Consider the following 16,236-nt stretch of genomic DNA (forward strand, 5'->3'; position numbering starts at 1 on the left):
GGGAACAGCTGAGCCTCTGCCCTGGCTCCCCGCCATTTTCGAAGGCCAGAGGCGATCTGAGTAACGCTTCCCCACAGCTGCCTGTCGCCCGGCGGCTTTTCTCGCCTCAGGACGCTGTCCGGAGACTGCCGGCGGCGAGGCTCGCTGTTACCAGCTGTCGGGGAGTGCCACGCCACGGCCACCGCCACCCGCGGCTCCGGGCCTGGCCTCACGGCCGACTCCAGCCCCGGGGCCACCCCGCCACCCCCCCACAGCGAGGGGAGGGGAGGGGAGGGGAGGCAAGCCACCTCCTCTGGGCCGGCGGGAGGCCGCGAGCCCTCAGGTGAGGGGGCGGCGCCGCCATCGGCCCACGGGGGCGGCGCGGCACCCTCGTAGGCGGCGGCCGAGCGGCGGTTGCGGCTCGCCCGGCCATGGACTACGCGGGGCTCGCTGAGACGGCTGCCGAGAAGATGGGGCTGTACCGGCGGGACCCCGGCGGCTGGCGGGGCTGCCGGCGCACGGTGAGCGGGGCGGGGGCCGCGGCTGCGGCTGGGGAGTGGCGGGCGGCGGGCCCGGCCTGGCGGCTGAACGCTTCCCCTCCCCGCAGAGCGAGGTTTCCGTGTCTTGGAGACCGTCCGCGGAGTTTGCTGGCAACGTGTGAGTACGCCCGGCGCCCCGCGTTCGCTTCCCGCGCTGCCGAGGTGCGGGATCGCCCCCGCGGAGTGTTTGGGGCCAGGCCGGGTGGTGCAGCGGGTTTCGGTTTCGTTTCGTCCCGCCGCAGGTACAAGGGCGAGGGCATCCTGCCTGCCAGCCCCCGGCACGTCTGGGAATGCATAAAGCCGGTGGCCGGCGGGCCTAGGACCAAGTGGGACCAAAACGTGAAGGACTTTGAGGTCGTTGAAGCCGTCAGCGATGTAAGTTCCTTAAAAACTGTTGTGATGTGATTAATGCAGCCTTGTGTTCAGAAGCACTGGGCCTTCTTGTAGCGCTTCAGACCTTCTTGTAGTGCCTCATGGGACAGCCCTGTGTCACGTGCAGGGAGGTAGAAAGGTTTCAAGAAATTGTACTGCCTCTCTGTTTGGATCATTCTGACAGTTCTGGGATTAAGAATATTCCCACCCGCCCACCCCCCCCTTTTTTCCTTTCTTTTCCGTAAATTGCATGTATCCTCTTAACAATGGCTTATCTTTCTGAAAGAAACCACTAATACATTCTTGGTTAAATACTGCATACTTAAGATATGTAAACGTATAACATTAAAGATTCCTGCATTACATTGTTGTTAATGCTGTAAATCAAGCTAAGTATGATTATTTTTAACAAGCTATTTGTGAGGGAAGAGGAGGCTTAGAGAACACGTAAATTTAGCTAAGCAGCCAAGCGTTCATGTCATCAGCCCTTAATTTTCAGGCCTTGTCTTTCACCCATGGCACATTGCACTCTGCCTTTAACCGGCTGACTGACCTTGGGACCCAGCACTTCGCCTCAGTGACTCTATCATTAAAATAGAGATGCTGCACTTGGAGCATTAAAAGGGCTATGTATGAGCAGTAGTTTCTGCTGCTGTGGTTATACAGTCTACTTTCCAATTTTTTTAAGTGTGTCAGAACCTTAAAAGGGCATTGGATTTAGATCTCCAAATCTGAAGTGCATGTTGGTGCTCAGAGGCAGCCAGGGTGCAAACACAGCCAGTCCCAGGAACGTTTGTGGAAGTCCTGGGGAGATTCTTTTTCTTGGGGGAACCTTACAGACGTTTAGTATTAATTATAAACTTAACCTTTAGAAATGCTGCAACGTGCCACTTGAAATTCATAGATTTTATCAGACTTACCAGCGTGGTAGAAACCTCTGTTTTGGGAAGCCTATCACCACAGAGCCTCCACGGAAGGGGATGGTAGTGTTAAGGTTTCTGCAGTGTAACAAATCTGGTTATCAAGTTATATCCCATGTGATATGATAGAAAGAAGTTATCTTTGTTAGTTTCCTGGAGAGGAGAAGCGTTTTAACTGTCTTATGAGCACAGATGTGCCAGATCTGCTTTTCAGCTTCCCATGTGGTATCTGTCCTTAAACAGCCTGGAAGCAATGCGTTATCACTCATGTTTTTCTCCATTAAAGTCTTCTTCACCAACACACTGTAGTGCCTTTTGATGGTGCTGATTTCCATTTTGTTCAACAAAGAGTGTAATAGAATTCCTTGATTCAGTTTAGAAAGTGTAACTGAAAGAGTGCCAGAAAGTACAGGGATTTTTCTGCTGTACTTTTGAAATCAACTGACATAACTCTGTTTTGTGACTTTCAGACTGTTTCTGTATGCAGAACCACAACACCTTCAGCTTTCATGAGGATTATTTCACCAAGAGAATTTGTGGATGTGGTACTAGTGAAGCAATATGAAGATGGGACAATGCTATCTGCTGGTAAGATGCTTGTGTTCTCAACATGTTCACCTTATGTGCAGAGGTAACCAGCAGCTAGCAGAAGTCAATATAAAATAAAAAGTAACATGCTGTTTAGTAGTTGTTGATCTGATCTTGATCAGAATGTAAAATATTAGCAGTCTCTTTACATCATTGTCCTCAGAGTACGTAAGTCATGTTAATGTTCAGATAACGATGATATTGATGGGCTGTGGTTTCTTCCCTTGCTATGCTTTTGAGATTAAATAAGTATTTAATTTACTGTTAAATTCTGGCATTTTGTGTGTGGTTTTGTTGTGGATTTTTTTAAGAATTTATAGAACTTTCTGAAAGGAGTCCCATATAGGCTAAATCATATTTTAACATTTTCTGCAATGCCTCTAGATTTTGGTGAAGCCACTGAATAAAGGTACCGCTCCTGTGTATGGAAGTAATTGTTCTTATGAAACCAAGCAGTGCTGATTTTTAAGTGGCTGTCACTGCGTGGAAGGATGTTTCTTTTGGGTTTTTTTTACCTTCATCCTGTTGTTTAACTGTTACAAGTCAGTGCTTTTATTGCCCTGCTGTTCAGCTGTCCCATTTTCCTGTCCTGTTCAGGAATGCCTTGCCAGGAATTTATATACTTGTTAGAGTGCAGCTTCTCAGCAGTCATGTGGCATATACCTCTGTGGTATGGATTTGTTGGAAGTAACCTGAGTGACCTCTCAAGAAAAGCAAAGGTCTCACACAACATGGGTTCAGTGAAACTCCCTCAAACCATCTTGATGCTTAGTTCAGAGCTCAGTAACAACTGCTTCTTAATTCAGCGCTTCTTTGATTTCCCCATCCCCTGGCCAAGTGGTTCCTTTTAATGGTCTTTTCTGATTGCTTGTATGGTACAACCCCACACTGAAAATGTTATACTGCCATTCTTCTTAAATATATTCTCTTTCAGTGAGTTTGCTTCTCAGCTGGTGCTTCAGGTACCAAGGACTCTTTTCCATCTCCTCTAAAAATGACATTTTTCTTGAATGCTTTTTCTTACAGCCACCAATGTGGAACACCCGCTGTGTCCTCCTCAACCAAATTTTGTGAGAGGTTTTAATTATCCCTGTGGCTGTTTCTGTATACCTCTTCCAGGGTAAGAAGCTCTCTCTTTGACCGTTATGTATTCTAAAGCCCTTCTTATCCATTGTGTGGTGTGTTTATGTGTGTATGGCCACACATGAATAGCCTATTGGCAGTAGCATGTTTCTGTCTTCCTTTGACTGGTAATCAGTATGACTGAGTGCCCTTTTTGTTCTCTTTTTTTGTGCAATTAATTAGTCTGTTGTCATTTCCTAGAGGGAAGTCTTTAATGTTGCAGGAACCATCATTGTGGTAGGATTCTTGCTGACCTTTTAAGCAGAGATTCAGCAGAATGCACAAGTGCAGCCTAAATTTTTGGTAAATGAATATCCGGTTGTTTATTACATGGCCATAATTCATAAACAGAGTCATGTGCCTTATTAGGGCCTAGTTTAACTGTAATTTGACTTGTGGGGATAACCGCATTTATTGAAATTTCAAATCAATGTCTGTTGTCTGTTTAAAAAAAAAAAGTACTTAGAAATATCTATCATCAGCCAATACATATATGAGTTATCATAAAGTTCTTAATGTTTTTAAACCGCTGGCTATAAAATCACTTGTGTTGTCTTTGCAGGGAGCCAGGCAGGACTCAACTCCTCAGTTTCTTTCAGACTGACCTTGGTGGCTATCTTCCCCAGACGGTGGTGGATTCCTTCTTTCCAGCTAGCATAGCTGGATTTTACAGCAACCTGACCAAAGCTGTTAAGGCATTAAAAGTGTGACAAGACCAATTGCTGACATCACCAGCTGAGGGTAGGAAAAACCTGGCAGCTTAAGGGTAGGAGTAGGAAGTTGCCCTACAGGACTTTTCTAAAAGCAAAGATACTTAGGAAAGGTGAAAGGGGAACAATGGCTTAAGTAAAGTAAATTTTTAAAACATAATTTTCTACCCATCTGTATTCAAACCAATGCATCCTTTTCTAATATGATATCCTTCATTTTCGTAGTCAAATATGACACCAGAGGTTGGAAGAATCCTGGCAGCAGTGCTGGGGCTGTCTGCGGAGAGAAGATGCACAAACTAGATCTGTTCTTGGCCACACTTTGTCAGTGTCTGTGAGGAGGAGCATTGCGAAAATCCACTTAGCACTACAGCATTAGCCAGGTGCAGGCCAGCCCTGTTTTGTCTCTGAAGCTGCCCGCAGGCTCCTGTGGCACAGTGTTCCTTCCCCAAAAGACGAGGTAGCTCTTCTGCTGCCAGCCCTCATAGAGCTGCTGAGGTGCTTCAGTGGGTCCAAGCCAGCAAATGGCCAGAAAAAACTGGATTGTGCAGTGGGTCCCACTTGTTTGTTCCAGCATACTTCAATACTGATGGTAAATATGCCTTAAGTCCTTTTTTCTAAATCAAGCTCTAGCAGTGCAAATCAGTTCTTAGGTCTGTGAGTTGGCAAGCAGACACTCTTTCCCCCCCTTACCAAAACCAGTGATTTTCACAGTGTTAGGAAACAAACTGCACTGTCATAGTGGCAATAAATAAAGAGGATTAAGCACTTTACTTGCCATTTTTTAAATTGCACTTAAAATAGCCATTTTTAACTGCACTTGAATCTAGTGCAGTTGTTCTTGAGAGTCTCATCATTCTTGTGGTGAGAGGTTTTAACAGGTAAATAATCTTTTCTGTAGCTTAGCCTTGACTTGACAGGCCGTAAGGACATTGCTTTTTCTCTAAGACTGGTTTGCTTTGCGGCACTAGCTTGGGAAATCAGCTTCTGATCTTGTCTGCAGTGATGTGTCCAGCTTTAGAAAATATTTATGGTGTTGGTTGCTGCAGGAATGTCAGACATTACTATCGATTATATATACTTACAGCAGAAAAACTAATTTCTGAATTAGAAATTTAAATGCAGGTTGCGATTTTAATGCTGTAACTTGATCATTTAACGAGGTTAATATGCTCTGCTTTCTGTCCCTGTATTTGTTTTATATTTAGTATAGGGCGTGGACTTGCATACAAAGTTTCTACTGTAAATCTCACTGTATGGAACAGATTTTTTTAAGGAATCGGTTTTTAATCTAGTCTCTTTTGTGTACAAAGATGTGAAAACTTGTATGAGTTTGAAATAAATATTATTCTGCTACATCTTCCTGTTTTTCCTGGTTCATCCTTTAAAGTGGTTCCTCATGCACCTGCTTTGCCATCAAAAAAACGCAAGAGCCACTTGGACCTCCAGCATCTCTCTCAATTGAAGGCAACAAGGCAGGGAAAATCCTTCACTCCCATTTGCCCTCCTCACTAAGTGGGGATAAAGGTTGTTGGTGAGAACACTCACCTTACTGACTTCTTTGCCCTTGGTTGGTCCTTATTTCCAATTTAGATTGCTGCTTTCTGTATTTAAGAAGAGTAACAAATTGACTGGGGAGACATTTGAGCCCTGATGTTACAGAGGCTCATATATATTTATGTAAATGTACTGAAGCTGTTAGGCATGAAGTTCAATATCTTGGCAAATCTTTGCAGGATTAGGATTAATTTAATTAACAAAAAGTTCAAAGAGCAGAGCTGAGGTCACTGCTCATTATTCCTGAAAAGTAAACCTTTTGCAGATAATGGGGGTATTATTAGGTATTTATCATCTATTTAATTTTTTTTAAATTGCTCTGAGTAATAAAAGTGGTAGGTAAGGCTCTTGGAATAACTTAAGGATCCCTTTTCTAAGTGCTCTACACCTATCCAGAAGGAATTAAGAGCCCTTAAGGTTCAGCCTTCTGCCCTGCCAAATGGGAGATGGAAATGTCTTGGCAAAGATCATCTCTTAAGATCCTTGAGGACTCCCCAGTGAGACATGCTGCCTGTCACACAGCATGTTTTGACTGATTTTGGCAGATGCCAGGAAATGCAGATACATGCAAAAACTAAAAACTTCAGAAGTGAAGTGAGAAGAACACCTCCAGAAATAAAACAATCAAATCTGTTTTGGTGGTTGTGTGTTAGTTCTTAAATTGATGAAAATAAATAGCTGTTTCAGGTGAGGACACCTTCAGCAGATGGCATTGAAGTAATCAAGGCATTCTGTGCCGTGGCTGTAGCCGGTCCAGTCTCTGTTAAAGTTATGAAACTCACCATAACATGATCTGTCTTTTACAGGAAATATCCTTAACAGTGCTGAAGACTTCAGGCCTGCTCCTCTGTTCAGAAATCATTCATGTTTTTCCTATTTTTGGTAGTATGGGCAAGTGGTTGAAAAATCTTATAATCTTTTGTGTGCACCAGGCATTTACTTAGACTTTGTTAAACCTAAGCCAATAATACAGATTAAGTCAAATGCAAGAAATTTACCCCAAAAAAGGAAATACTCAGAGAGTTTTAGGTAGGTACTGGTTAAAAACTGTACAGAAAGATTCCCCCTCACATTTTTCTCCTTTTCTGGTTGCTACCCAATTCATAGAAATTTTGTTTTGAGGAATGTTTGGTTGGTTTTGGGAAAAGACAACTCAATGGGGAAGGGGTTTGGAAGTGTTGAGGGCATATGGCTTGTCAAGAATATTCTTTAAAGGATTAACACAGAGTTGACTTGTGAGGAAAGGCCAAACCAAGTTATATGCCTGGATTCCATTAATACCTTCCATCGTACTTCCCTTTCTTTCATTTGCTGTTTCTGTGACATTGTGTTAAGTGCACAGAAAATGGCTTCTGAACTGCAGTTTATGGTCTGGTGAAATGAAGTAACCGAAGGAGGGTGCAGCAAATTCCCAACTGTGGGAAGGTGAACAGCTGAAGACAATAACCAGTGCAGCCGTCTGGCTTTCAGCTGGTGAGTCACTACTTCCATCCTGATGTTGCAGCTCTCCCTTTAGTGAAGTAGGTCAGAGAAGACCAAATGGGTGTGCAAGGCCATCTTGCTGTAGGTACACGTGCTGCTGCTGGTAGAATTCCATACAGTGCTTAAAAAGCGCTGCCAAAATGCTGATAGCAGCGTTTGAAGCATAGATTTATCTCCAAGTTAGTGTTTCCAGAAGAAACATTTGGATTCAGAACTTCTAGTTCCCAAATACTCTCTCTGGTACTTTTCCTTACAAAATTAACACAAAGACATTTCAAAAAATATGTGTAGTTAGAAAGTAAGAGTTGGTTTTAAATGGCCTTGTTACTCTCCTGCTGTAGTCCGCTGAGACCTCTGGAGAAAGGAAGATCAGAAGGTCAGAAAAACCTCTGCTATGTTACCCTTAGTTTCCTGCCTCACCCTTGCAATACTGTGAGACACTCTTCCCCACACACACACACCCCCACTCTGTGTTTGCTTGCTGGAGTTGAGCTGGCTCTGTCAATTGCTAGTAGAAAGTTACCCTAGACAGCTTTGATCATTTTGGATATTCTGTGGTTTGAATAGAAAAGCTGGAGTATTCCAAGGTACATTGTTGTTTTGACACACAAAGTTGCATCCCACTTTCTCTGCCCTTTACACATTGTCTAGGGCTTTTCGTTTGCTGCAGTGTTTAGTTGTAGGCTTGTAGATGCATTTCTTCCTCCTGGGAAGGTAAGGTAGGGAGCAAGATTGTAGAATAGGACTGAAAAATTAACACAGAACGTGCTTCTGATATTTGTTAAGTTAATGGCTTAAAATAGGAGAGTACTGTTGCTGTCACATCTTTTATTACAACCAGTATATTATTAATAAAGTCGTTATTTTATAATTCTACACTTTATAGCATCTGCTTCAGAATGTTGAAATAAGAATTGTGCACATTTTATTTTATCCCAGACAGCTTACTCTGTAACTGGCAGTAAGATCATTGTACTTTTCAGATGCACTTTCTGAGTATCTTGCTGTGTTAGCCAAATGGTTGCAAGTAATAAAGTCCTTTTTATTTTTTTTTGTAATATTGGCAGTAGTCTAACTCCTTCTCTTACAAAGTTTCAGATGACTTGGTGGTAACAGAGCTTGGATTCTTCCTCTTGATGATAGCTGTGATGGGCCCATCAGGTAATGCCTTGATTATATTCCATGCTTCAAAACGAGTAAGTCCTTGCATGGCAGTTGTGTGCACTTGTAATAGCTCATCACCAGGCTGAACGGGGCTGCTTTGTTCTAATGCAGTCCCTGGAGAAAGAAAATTAATTTTCTTTAATTCTTTGTGTGGAGGAGTCTTTAGTGTATCTTTCATTTATTAAGGATCACCAGCATGTTTGGTATAAAGCACCTGGTCTCAGCAGGCAACAAATTACTGGTGCTGCACAGGATAATGCTGCATTTACAAAAAATACCATTTTCCAGGGTATAAATCAGCAGTCAGTTATGAACAGTGCAAGTTTGCGTCAGCTAAGAACCTGCCATGTATGGATTTTTAAGTGTGTTTACCTTTAAATATCCTGTTGATGATGATGGGTTTATCTCCATTAATAGAGCCCTTCCCTCCTTCCAGGCTGAATCCTAAACCAGCAGGTGTTTTTTCTAGAGTTACAGTGCAGATTGTATCTTCGGTTGCTGGAAACAAATGGAAAGTTAGCAGATGGGCACCACATAGTCTGGAAAGCTAAAACATCTGTTACAAAAGATGAACTTCTGTTTTGTTTGCAAAGGCACCATAAACTGCCAAATGAAAGAGAAAACTATAATTTTTAATTCCTCTGTCATTGTAAGGCCCTCTGGGAAGCTGGGGAGATAAGGCTATGTTTGAATTCATGGCAGAATGGAAATATAAAAATGGAAGCTGGTGACATTTACTAGAATTAGAAAAATCTGTTCAATGAACAAAATTTAAGGTAAACATGTTTGTCTTGATGTTGGTTATGAAATTGTTATCAACTACAGAGCAGCTAATGTATTTGCAGTACTTAAATAAGCCACAGATCTCCAGATTATGCTTTAGAAAAAAACTACAAGAACATCTTAAGAATGTGAATCTGACCTTGTTTCAGATGTAGCTACCTGCTATTTCAAACAATAGCACATTGTTTGTTCAAACCGAAATTCTCTTTTGCAGAGAAAAAGTCTTGTAAACTAGAGACTAATGATACTAGAATCACTGTTCACTGAGTTGTCATTATACCTTCAATTAGATGTGTTACTACAATAATTATCTTTGTACATCTACAGAAATTCATACAGAGGATCACAGCTGGTTTTTTTCAGAGGGTTCCTTTATTTTAGAAATACATTAATTCTTTCCCTTTCCAACAGTTACTCCAAAAGTCTGTTACAGGAATGTTTTATTAACCATGCTGTCTTTAATCATTGTTCTCAGATTTACGCAGTCAACGCTGAGCTGCTTTATGAACACCCAGGATTGCAAGGTGATGAGTAAACACTTAGCAGGTGGGGGCTGCAAGGTAACACCACTGAACTTACTCACCAGACTCTTGTGAGGCATCACTTGCTACTGAAGATGTACTAGAGTCAATTGAAACATTGAGATTTTTTTCTCCATCTTTAGCTTTTCTAGTGACAACAACAGCTTGTCTGGGTTGTCGAGCCTGTCGCATGATTGCTGAGGCATCGTTGTGAGTCGCACCTTTAAGAGACTTTCCATTAATGGATAGTACTTCATCTCCTTTCTGAATAGTTCCTTCCTGAGATGCTAGTCCATTGGGAAACACTTTGTGAACCTATTGAAGAGCACAGTCACCACACACGCACACAAGGAAAGAGGGAAAAAAAGGACAAATCACTAGATCACTCAGTTAATAGATAGTTTTTACCATGTGCATCTTCCATTCTTTGCCAGCGACAAGTTGCTTCTAGCACATTTCAGGACTGAGAAGTACAGAGAAGTTCTGGGCACTGCCCCCCTCAAGCAGCTAGGCAGTCTGTTTAGCCCTTGTATCAGATGGCCAATACCTTGCTTCCCATGGTACATTCCTTGCCTGTGCTACCTCCTGACCCTCTCACTGCTCTGCTGGTGGGAGGATGAAGGCGCGAAGCTAGTCCTGACTTACATGTCTACGTACTCACCTCATTCCTCCTGACCACCCTGCATGGTCTCCTATAAGCATGTGAATAAGGTGTTGGTTACTTCTTGCTGAGGGCTGTGTGTTTTTCTGCCTTGGCTTTCAGAGCTGTTGAGGTGTATGGTGCCCAAGGAAACAGGACACCACTGCCAATCACCTGGAGAGGGGAGCTCTGTGCAGAAAGATCCTGTTTTCACCCAGTAAGACCATGATTCTTCTGACCCTATCAGTACAGCTGCCTACCTTGATTATGCCAAAAACCAACCTCTGTATTACAAATCCAGTAAGTTATATATTTTTAGATAGAGTAGTTGGTTTTGGAGCATTTTTTAAGAAAGATGCTACTTACTGTTATTATTTTGTTTTCTAGATCAATGCCCCCTGCCAGGCTGAATCCAAGCCCAGTATCCTCTTCTTTATGTAAAATTGTAACATGAATATCATCGAATTCCTAGGCAGAGAAAGAAATAGTGTCAAGAACTTCCCAATAGATATGTCAGGATGATTGGAAAATCAACATGTTTTCTTTTTGTCCATTGTGTATTTTATAATGAGCCTTAGTAGCATAAGCATAATACTGAGACATGTTTAGTATTAGGTTTTAATCAAATTTATCTATCAGTTAGGTATTTTATAAAATGCTATCCTGTGTCTAAAATTGTTCTGATTTGGTAAGCAGGTTATCAGTTGGATCTGGACCATAAATTGAATTATATTACAGAGTATAGATATGTACTGTAGAAACAGAAAATATTGCTGAATCACGTTAGAGGACTTTTTCACTGAAAAAGTGGAAAAAGAATTTGGCATACAACTCACATGGATGTAAGTGTCACAGCTTAAAAAATTGCTTCTTAGTCTTATTCTTATTTTTTAACAATGTTCTGGTAACAGGTAGAGTAAGCTGCCTCTGATTGTGTTATTCCAAAGATGAGTTTGTGTACAGCAACAAGCTAGTTTCCTGAGGAAACGTGGCTTTCTTGACCACAGTTTCACAACCATGTTCAAATGTGAGCAACTGTGGTTGCCTCTTTTGATATTGAGTTTGTTTCCTTCCACAATTGAATCCACTGGCCAGCTGCAACCAAGCAGACGGTACATGCTGCTCAGAGAATGTCCGGGAAATTCCATGAAAACAGACGACTTGATACGAGAGACTCTAATGTCCCATTGAGTGTTACATTGCAACATAGCTTTTACTGCTCATCAGACCAAAAATGTCAACGTGGGATGTTGGAAGAAACTTAAATTGATACAAAATTTGGCTTTCAAAAATTCAGCTTGTCAAACTGTTTTTTGATTGCAACATACTAGCAAAGTTTAACGTAGTCAGTAAGAATTTGTGTTTGTCGTGAGAATATGTCTACCTAATATTCTGATAGGCAGACATGAATTCTCTACCCATGCTCCATGCAGTACAGACACAAACCAGGACTAACCTGGGAGACATGCCACTGCAATTAGCTAAGAGACAAAAACTATATTAGCTTAGGCTCATTGGTGCATTAATGCAGTTACGCCGCTTTTGCACAGCTTGCAGTGTCTTAAACGCAGAAGCATGTAGCTGTCAGCAGAAGCTGAACTGTTTCCAGTGCTGAGCTCTGGATGTTATCTCCTTTATCTTTGAGTGTGAGCAGTCTTTAAAAGTCTTTACAGTTCTGGGATGCACACATTTAACCTTGATTTTGACTTATTCTGAGCTTTATCACAATTCTATGTTAATCCAGTAAGACTAAAGGTTTCTTCATATCCCAAAAATGAGGCATTGGGTATCTCAGACTGGCAACCCAAATAAAAAGAAAGGTCTCTAAAATATCAATGCCTAGTTCTGCATACACTGACCTTACCTGCTGAAATAACTGTTATCCCATTAGTTAAATGGGTATTACCCTAGCTCAGGTGTCTTTGAAGACTTCTTCAAGATTTTTGATCAAGAGAGCTAAACATTACTACTGGTACATATTAAGATGACTGGTTTATTTGTTAGAATATCAATTTGCAAAGAATAGCCAGGTGCATCCACTCCACAGCTTTCTGAAAGTTGTGCACAAAAAGAAAAAGCAGATTTACCTTTAAGGTTGCTTCATCTAGCGATTTGACTTCTTCTATGAGCTTTTCTAACTCTTCAGGGGAAAGCAGAGAGATGACAGATTGCCCTGACACACCGGACGCTTGAGGTGAGCTGTGTTCCTGTTTCTCTTCCCCTTTCTCATTGTCTGCTAGGCTTACAGTGTATTCTCTCAACTCAGAGAGGCTGTCCCATTGTAACCAGAGAAAAAAAGAAACATTGAGTTATGAAGGAACATACCCTCAGAAGCCTAGCACAAACAATTTTGGAGCAGCCACCTTTTGACCTTACTAGCATTTAATTGTGGTGGTAGCTCCTATAATAAGTATTATAAATACATACAAATGTAAATTAATCATATTAGCCTAACAGAAGTAGGAACCCTCACATAAAAGAACAGGAATAATCTCTTGGCCCCAGGCAAAAACCAAGACTTAAAACTCCTTTACCATGGAGATGCTAGAAACATTCCTCCTTAAGGAGGAGGAAGTTTGAAACATACATGTGCTTATATCGTACAAATTAAAAACAAGCATAACAGTCATGTGGGTCATTCAACCTTTGTGCTCTAAAAAGTTCTTAACTTAGTCTGTGCTTTACTATTTTGTGCTACTGCCTTATAATGTTAATCTGTCAGTGGATCAGTACAGATCTGATTTTTAAATATGGTATCTTACTTCAGTGAAAACCCAGTGTCCAGGTGATGATTCTCACTTGCGGGTGAGAGAGAAGTCCCATCCTCCTCCACGGAGGAGTGAGACAACGTGTCCAGAGTTTCCCATGCACTATTTCCAGAAGAGGCTGGAGACTGAGGAAGGCAGAGCAAAGATTTCATTAAAGCAGATGACACCTGGCTACTGATGGAATAGATTTTGCTATACTTCTCATTATATGGCTTCATCATCTCACAAGACTGGGTAGCAGTAAGTGGGAAGCTTCGTGATCTTAGGCTGTGTGCTTTTGCTACCGATACAAGATGGGAAGTTGCAATGGCTTCTGTAGTTAAGAGACCCAAGGAATTTTCACTGTTGGCATTGTTGCTTTTCTCTGAGCTAGCCACGAGGACCTCCCTGGGAGAGGAAGTTCTGTCTAGGCTCTTTGTGCCCATGACCACAGGTGACTTTGCCTGTTGTTGGCTAGTTTCACAATGTTGGAGTAAGGCTTGGTTTAAATGAGCTGGAGCTGCTTCTGACCCTGTTGCAGTGGGAGAATGTTCTTTCTGGACTGACGGTTTCAGGCTAAACCTTCGGTGTATTTTTTCAGGTGACTGCGGAGCACTCAGGGATTCAAATGAGCTTATTCTTTGTTTTATTGATGATCCCCTAGGAGAGACACGAGATAAGCTGGACTGCAGTTCTTTGCTGGAAATATTCTCGAGGTCAGGAGGACTTTGATCTGCCTGTGTTTTTAGATCTGAATTTGCTTTCCTCAGTCCTTTCAGACTTTGGCGAAACCAGGCTGGCTTAGGTGCAACAGGAGGACCCTTTTTCACACTGTCATTTTCATCTGATTTTAGCATTTTTGAACTACCTATTTCTGATTCTGATTTCTTCTGCACTGTCTCTGAGCTTCTTTGATTTTCATTATCTTTCTTTGTGTCGATGGCAGGTTGCAAATCTAAGTGGACGTTGTCTTCACTCATGGTAGGATTAAATAAGCTTTTTATGCAGTCGGAAATTTTAACCCAAGGGTCTTCTGTTGTTGTATCTAGACTATAATCTACTCGTGCTTGTCTTTTAAGTATAGGCCTTTGTACTGATGAAAGTGGATTCCCTGTATTAGAGAAACATCGATTATAAACAAATCGCCTCCTACTTCTTCTCCATCCCTTATCTATGCATTGCTATTAATTCACTAAATTTGAATTTCATTCAAGCCTCCAATAGGTATTTTTTAAAGTTTCTAAAAATTTAAACTTTTTTAAAGTTCACAACTCTTGATCTACAAGTTCCAATTTCTGACACTGACATTAACCGAAAAACAAGGCTCTTCTGTGCTTATATACAAGATCCCTTTTCTAAAGAGCCTGTAACTTCTAAAGGTAACCTGAAATTCTGGGGTGCTGAAGTCATGATATAGGCTGTAACAGTTAAAACAGGCTAAAATTACAATTTTGTCTGCAGCCTACTGAAAAAACTGGCGTTACAGTAAATTCTTTAAAAAACTCATTTTTCTTTCCTACATTTATAAGTATATCTACTCTAAAATGAATCTTCCATAAAGATCTTTGATTAATGTTTATGCTTCCTTAAATTTATGCAGGCGTTTCCAGTTGTATTTTTCTAGTAAGCAGAAGCTCAATTCTAATGTAGGAATATTTTTTACATCACAGACTGATTAGGCATTTTAATGTTAGACATGGTAGAGCTGAATGGCAGCAAACTTTTGTTTCTGCAGTTGCACAGTTACTGTTATCTGCTTCAGTGTAAATAAAAAAAAAATATATTTTTAAGGCACAATTATTTTGTTAATGACCTGGGCCAGAAGTTACAGAAGTACGTAATGGTTTAAACTGTAAGAGACATCTTGAGATTGTCTAATTCCCTTAATACTAAGTTTCCTTAATTTTAACTAGCACAAGATACTAACTTGTCATCAGTGGTTTGTACCATTGCAACACTCAAGCCTTGAAACTGTGCATAAAAATGTCCTTTAGAAATGCTAAAACTAACCTTTAACATAAAATTTACAATATGAATAAGCAGTTTCATCTGAAGAAATACAGCAATAGAGTATCTGTCCATTAATGTATTTTTACAATAAATAATCTGCTATGCTTCTTTTGATATAGTTTCCCCTTTTGTCCAAAGGTTAATGAATAATTTGAAATTTCATCTGTTCACCCAAAAATTTACAGATATAGGTTGAAGTCTACATTTAAAGAGAGAGGTGAAGTCAGCTTGATAGTCATTTTGGAATCCAAACTAAATGCTAGGTTGAGCTGCAAAAAAAAGTTAATGGGAATGAAACATACCTAAGTTTGCTTTTCTTTCTTGATCTCTGCCCGCTGAAACAGCAGTTATGTGTTCAGTATCACATGCTGTAGGAGAAGTGGTAAAGATACTGTGGGTTACATCAGTTTGATGTCCCTCTAGCATTGGTTCTCCAACTTCCTGCTGAACAAACAGGAAATAGAACTGTGTCAGAATATAATTATACAAGCCACACTATATATGAATCTGAAAAAAAACCCATATTTTCAATTGTTTTTAATCTGAAAAGAAATATTGAATAGAAATCAAGCTTTTACTTCTGCTTTGGATGTAATCCTCATAGGACTTAATTTATTCTACATTTCAAGAGTGCTGGCATGATATTTCATGGTTACACTTGTAAACAGACTGTGAAAAAATGCAATTAGCATCTCAAAAATTTAGTAATAAACTAAAAGACTGCCTACTATAATTTTCCATTTTTGTAAAATCAAACATCCAGTAGACTTCTGCAAACCAGTCAAGCAAATTGCCTCTAACTTCATACTACAGTGTTTTGTGTTGAAGCCTTTTGCCCTTAAGCACAAGCTAGACAATCTAAATTGTTACTGCAGTTTCAGAGCTCTCCCTTTCTTGTGTTTGGCTGGAAACACAGGGTGAGAGGATTAGTCTGAGGTTGCAGTAAATGCCACTCTTAACATCATTAACATACGCTCTGGAATTACTTGATTCCTTTGTAACCAATGATACCAAGTTACCACCTGCTCTGCTGTGACACTGTAAGTGCTCTCTGCTATGTAGTTAAGCTCCAGGACTGCTAATAGGAACCATAATCAAACAG

At 40.9% G+C, this 16,236-nt stretch overlaps 2 protein-coding genes across 2 annotated transcripts in view; one reads left to right on the plus strand and one right to left on the minus strand.

The window, feature by feature from the left end:
• Positions 1-23: 23 nt before the first annotated feature.
• STARD5 (StAR related lipid transfer domain containing 5) lies at positions 24-5,588 on the plus strand. The gene is made up of 6 exons (XM_075100514.1): positions 24-500; positions 587-636; positions 761-893; positions 2,281-2,398; positions 3,425-3,518; positions 4,083-5,588. The coding sequence occupies exons 1-6, from the start codon at positions 411-413 to the stop codon at positions 4,228-4,230; spliced, it is 633 nt and encodes a 210-aa protein (XP_074956615.1). The 5' UTR covers positions 24-410; the 3' UTR covers positions 4,231-5,588.
• A 2,492-nt stretch (positions 5,589-8,080) lies between these two features.
• The window catches only part of IL16 (interleukin 16), a 42,272-nt gene continuing 34,116 nt past the window's right edge, over positions 8,081-16,236 (minus strand). Inside the window, exons 16-22 of the mRNA XM_075100516.1 lie at positions 15,437-15,578; positions 13,140-14,235; positions 12,465-12,648; positions 10,744-10,845; positions 9,800-10,052; positions 8,806-8,931; positions 8,081-8,547 (exon numbers count right to left, since the gene is read on the minus strand). Coding sequence (XP_074956617.1) covers positions 8,354-8,547; positions 8,806-8,931; positions 9,800-10,052; positions 10,744-10,845; positions 12,465-12,648; positions 13,140-14,235; positions 15,437-15,578 — 2,097 coding nt within the window. The 3' untranslated portion in view covers positions 8,081-8,353. The remainder of the gene's footprint in view (positions 8,548-8,805; positions 8,932-9,799; positions 10,053-10,743; positions 10,846-12,464; positions 12,649-13,139; positions 14,236-15,436; positions 15,579-16,236) is intronic.

Source organism: Phalacrocorax aristotelis, chromosome 7 (genome assembly GCF_949628215.1).
Source record: "Phalacrocorax aristotelis chromosome 7, bGulAri2.1, whole genome shotgun sequence".
Taxonomy (NCBI): Eukaryota; Metazoa; Chordata; class Aves; order Suliformes; family Phalacrocoracidae; genus Phalacrocorax; species Phalacrocorax aristotelis.

Excerpts from the sequence above, each read along its gene's own strand:
- STARD5 (XM_075100514.1), top strand. The coding sequence starts at position 411 with ATGGACTACGCGGGGCTCGCTGAGACGGCTGCCGAGAAGATGGGGCTG. Across the intron at positions 637-760 it reads GCGGAGTTTGCTGGCAACGT|GTACAAGGGCGAGGGCATCC; the intron begins GTGAGTACGCCC and ends GTCCCGCCGCAG. Across the intron at positions 3,519-4,082 it reads TTCTGTATACCTCTTCCAGG|GGAGCCAGGCAGGACTCAAC; the intron begins GTAAGAAGCTCT and ends TTGTCTTTGCAG.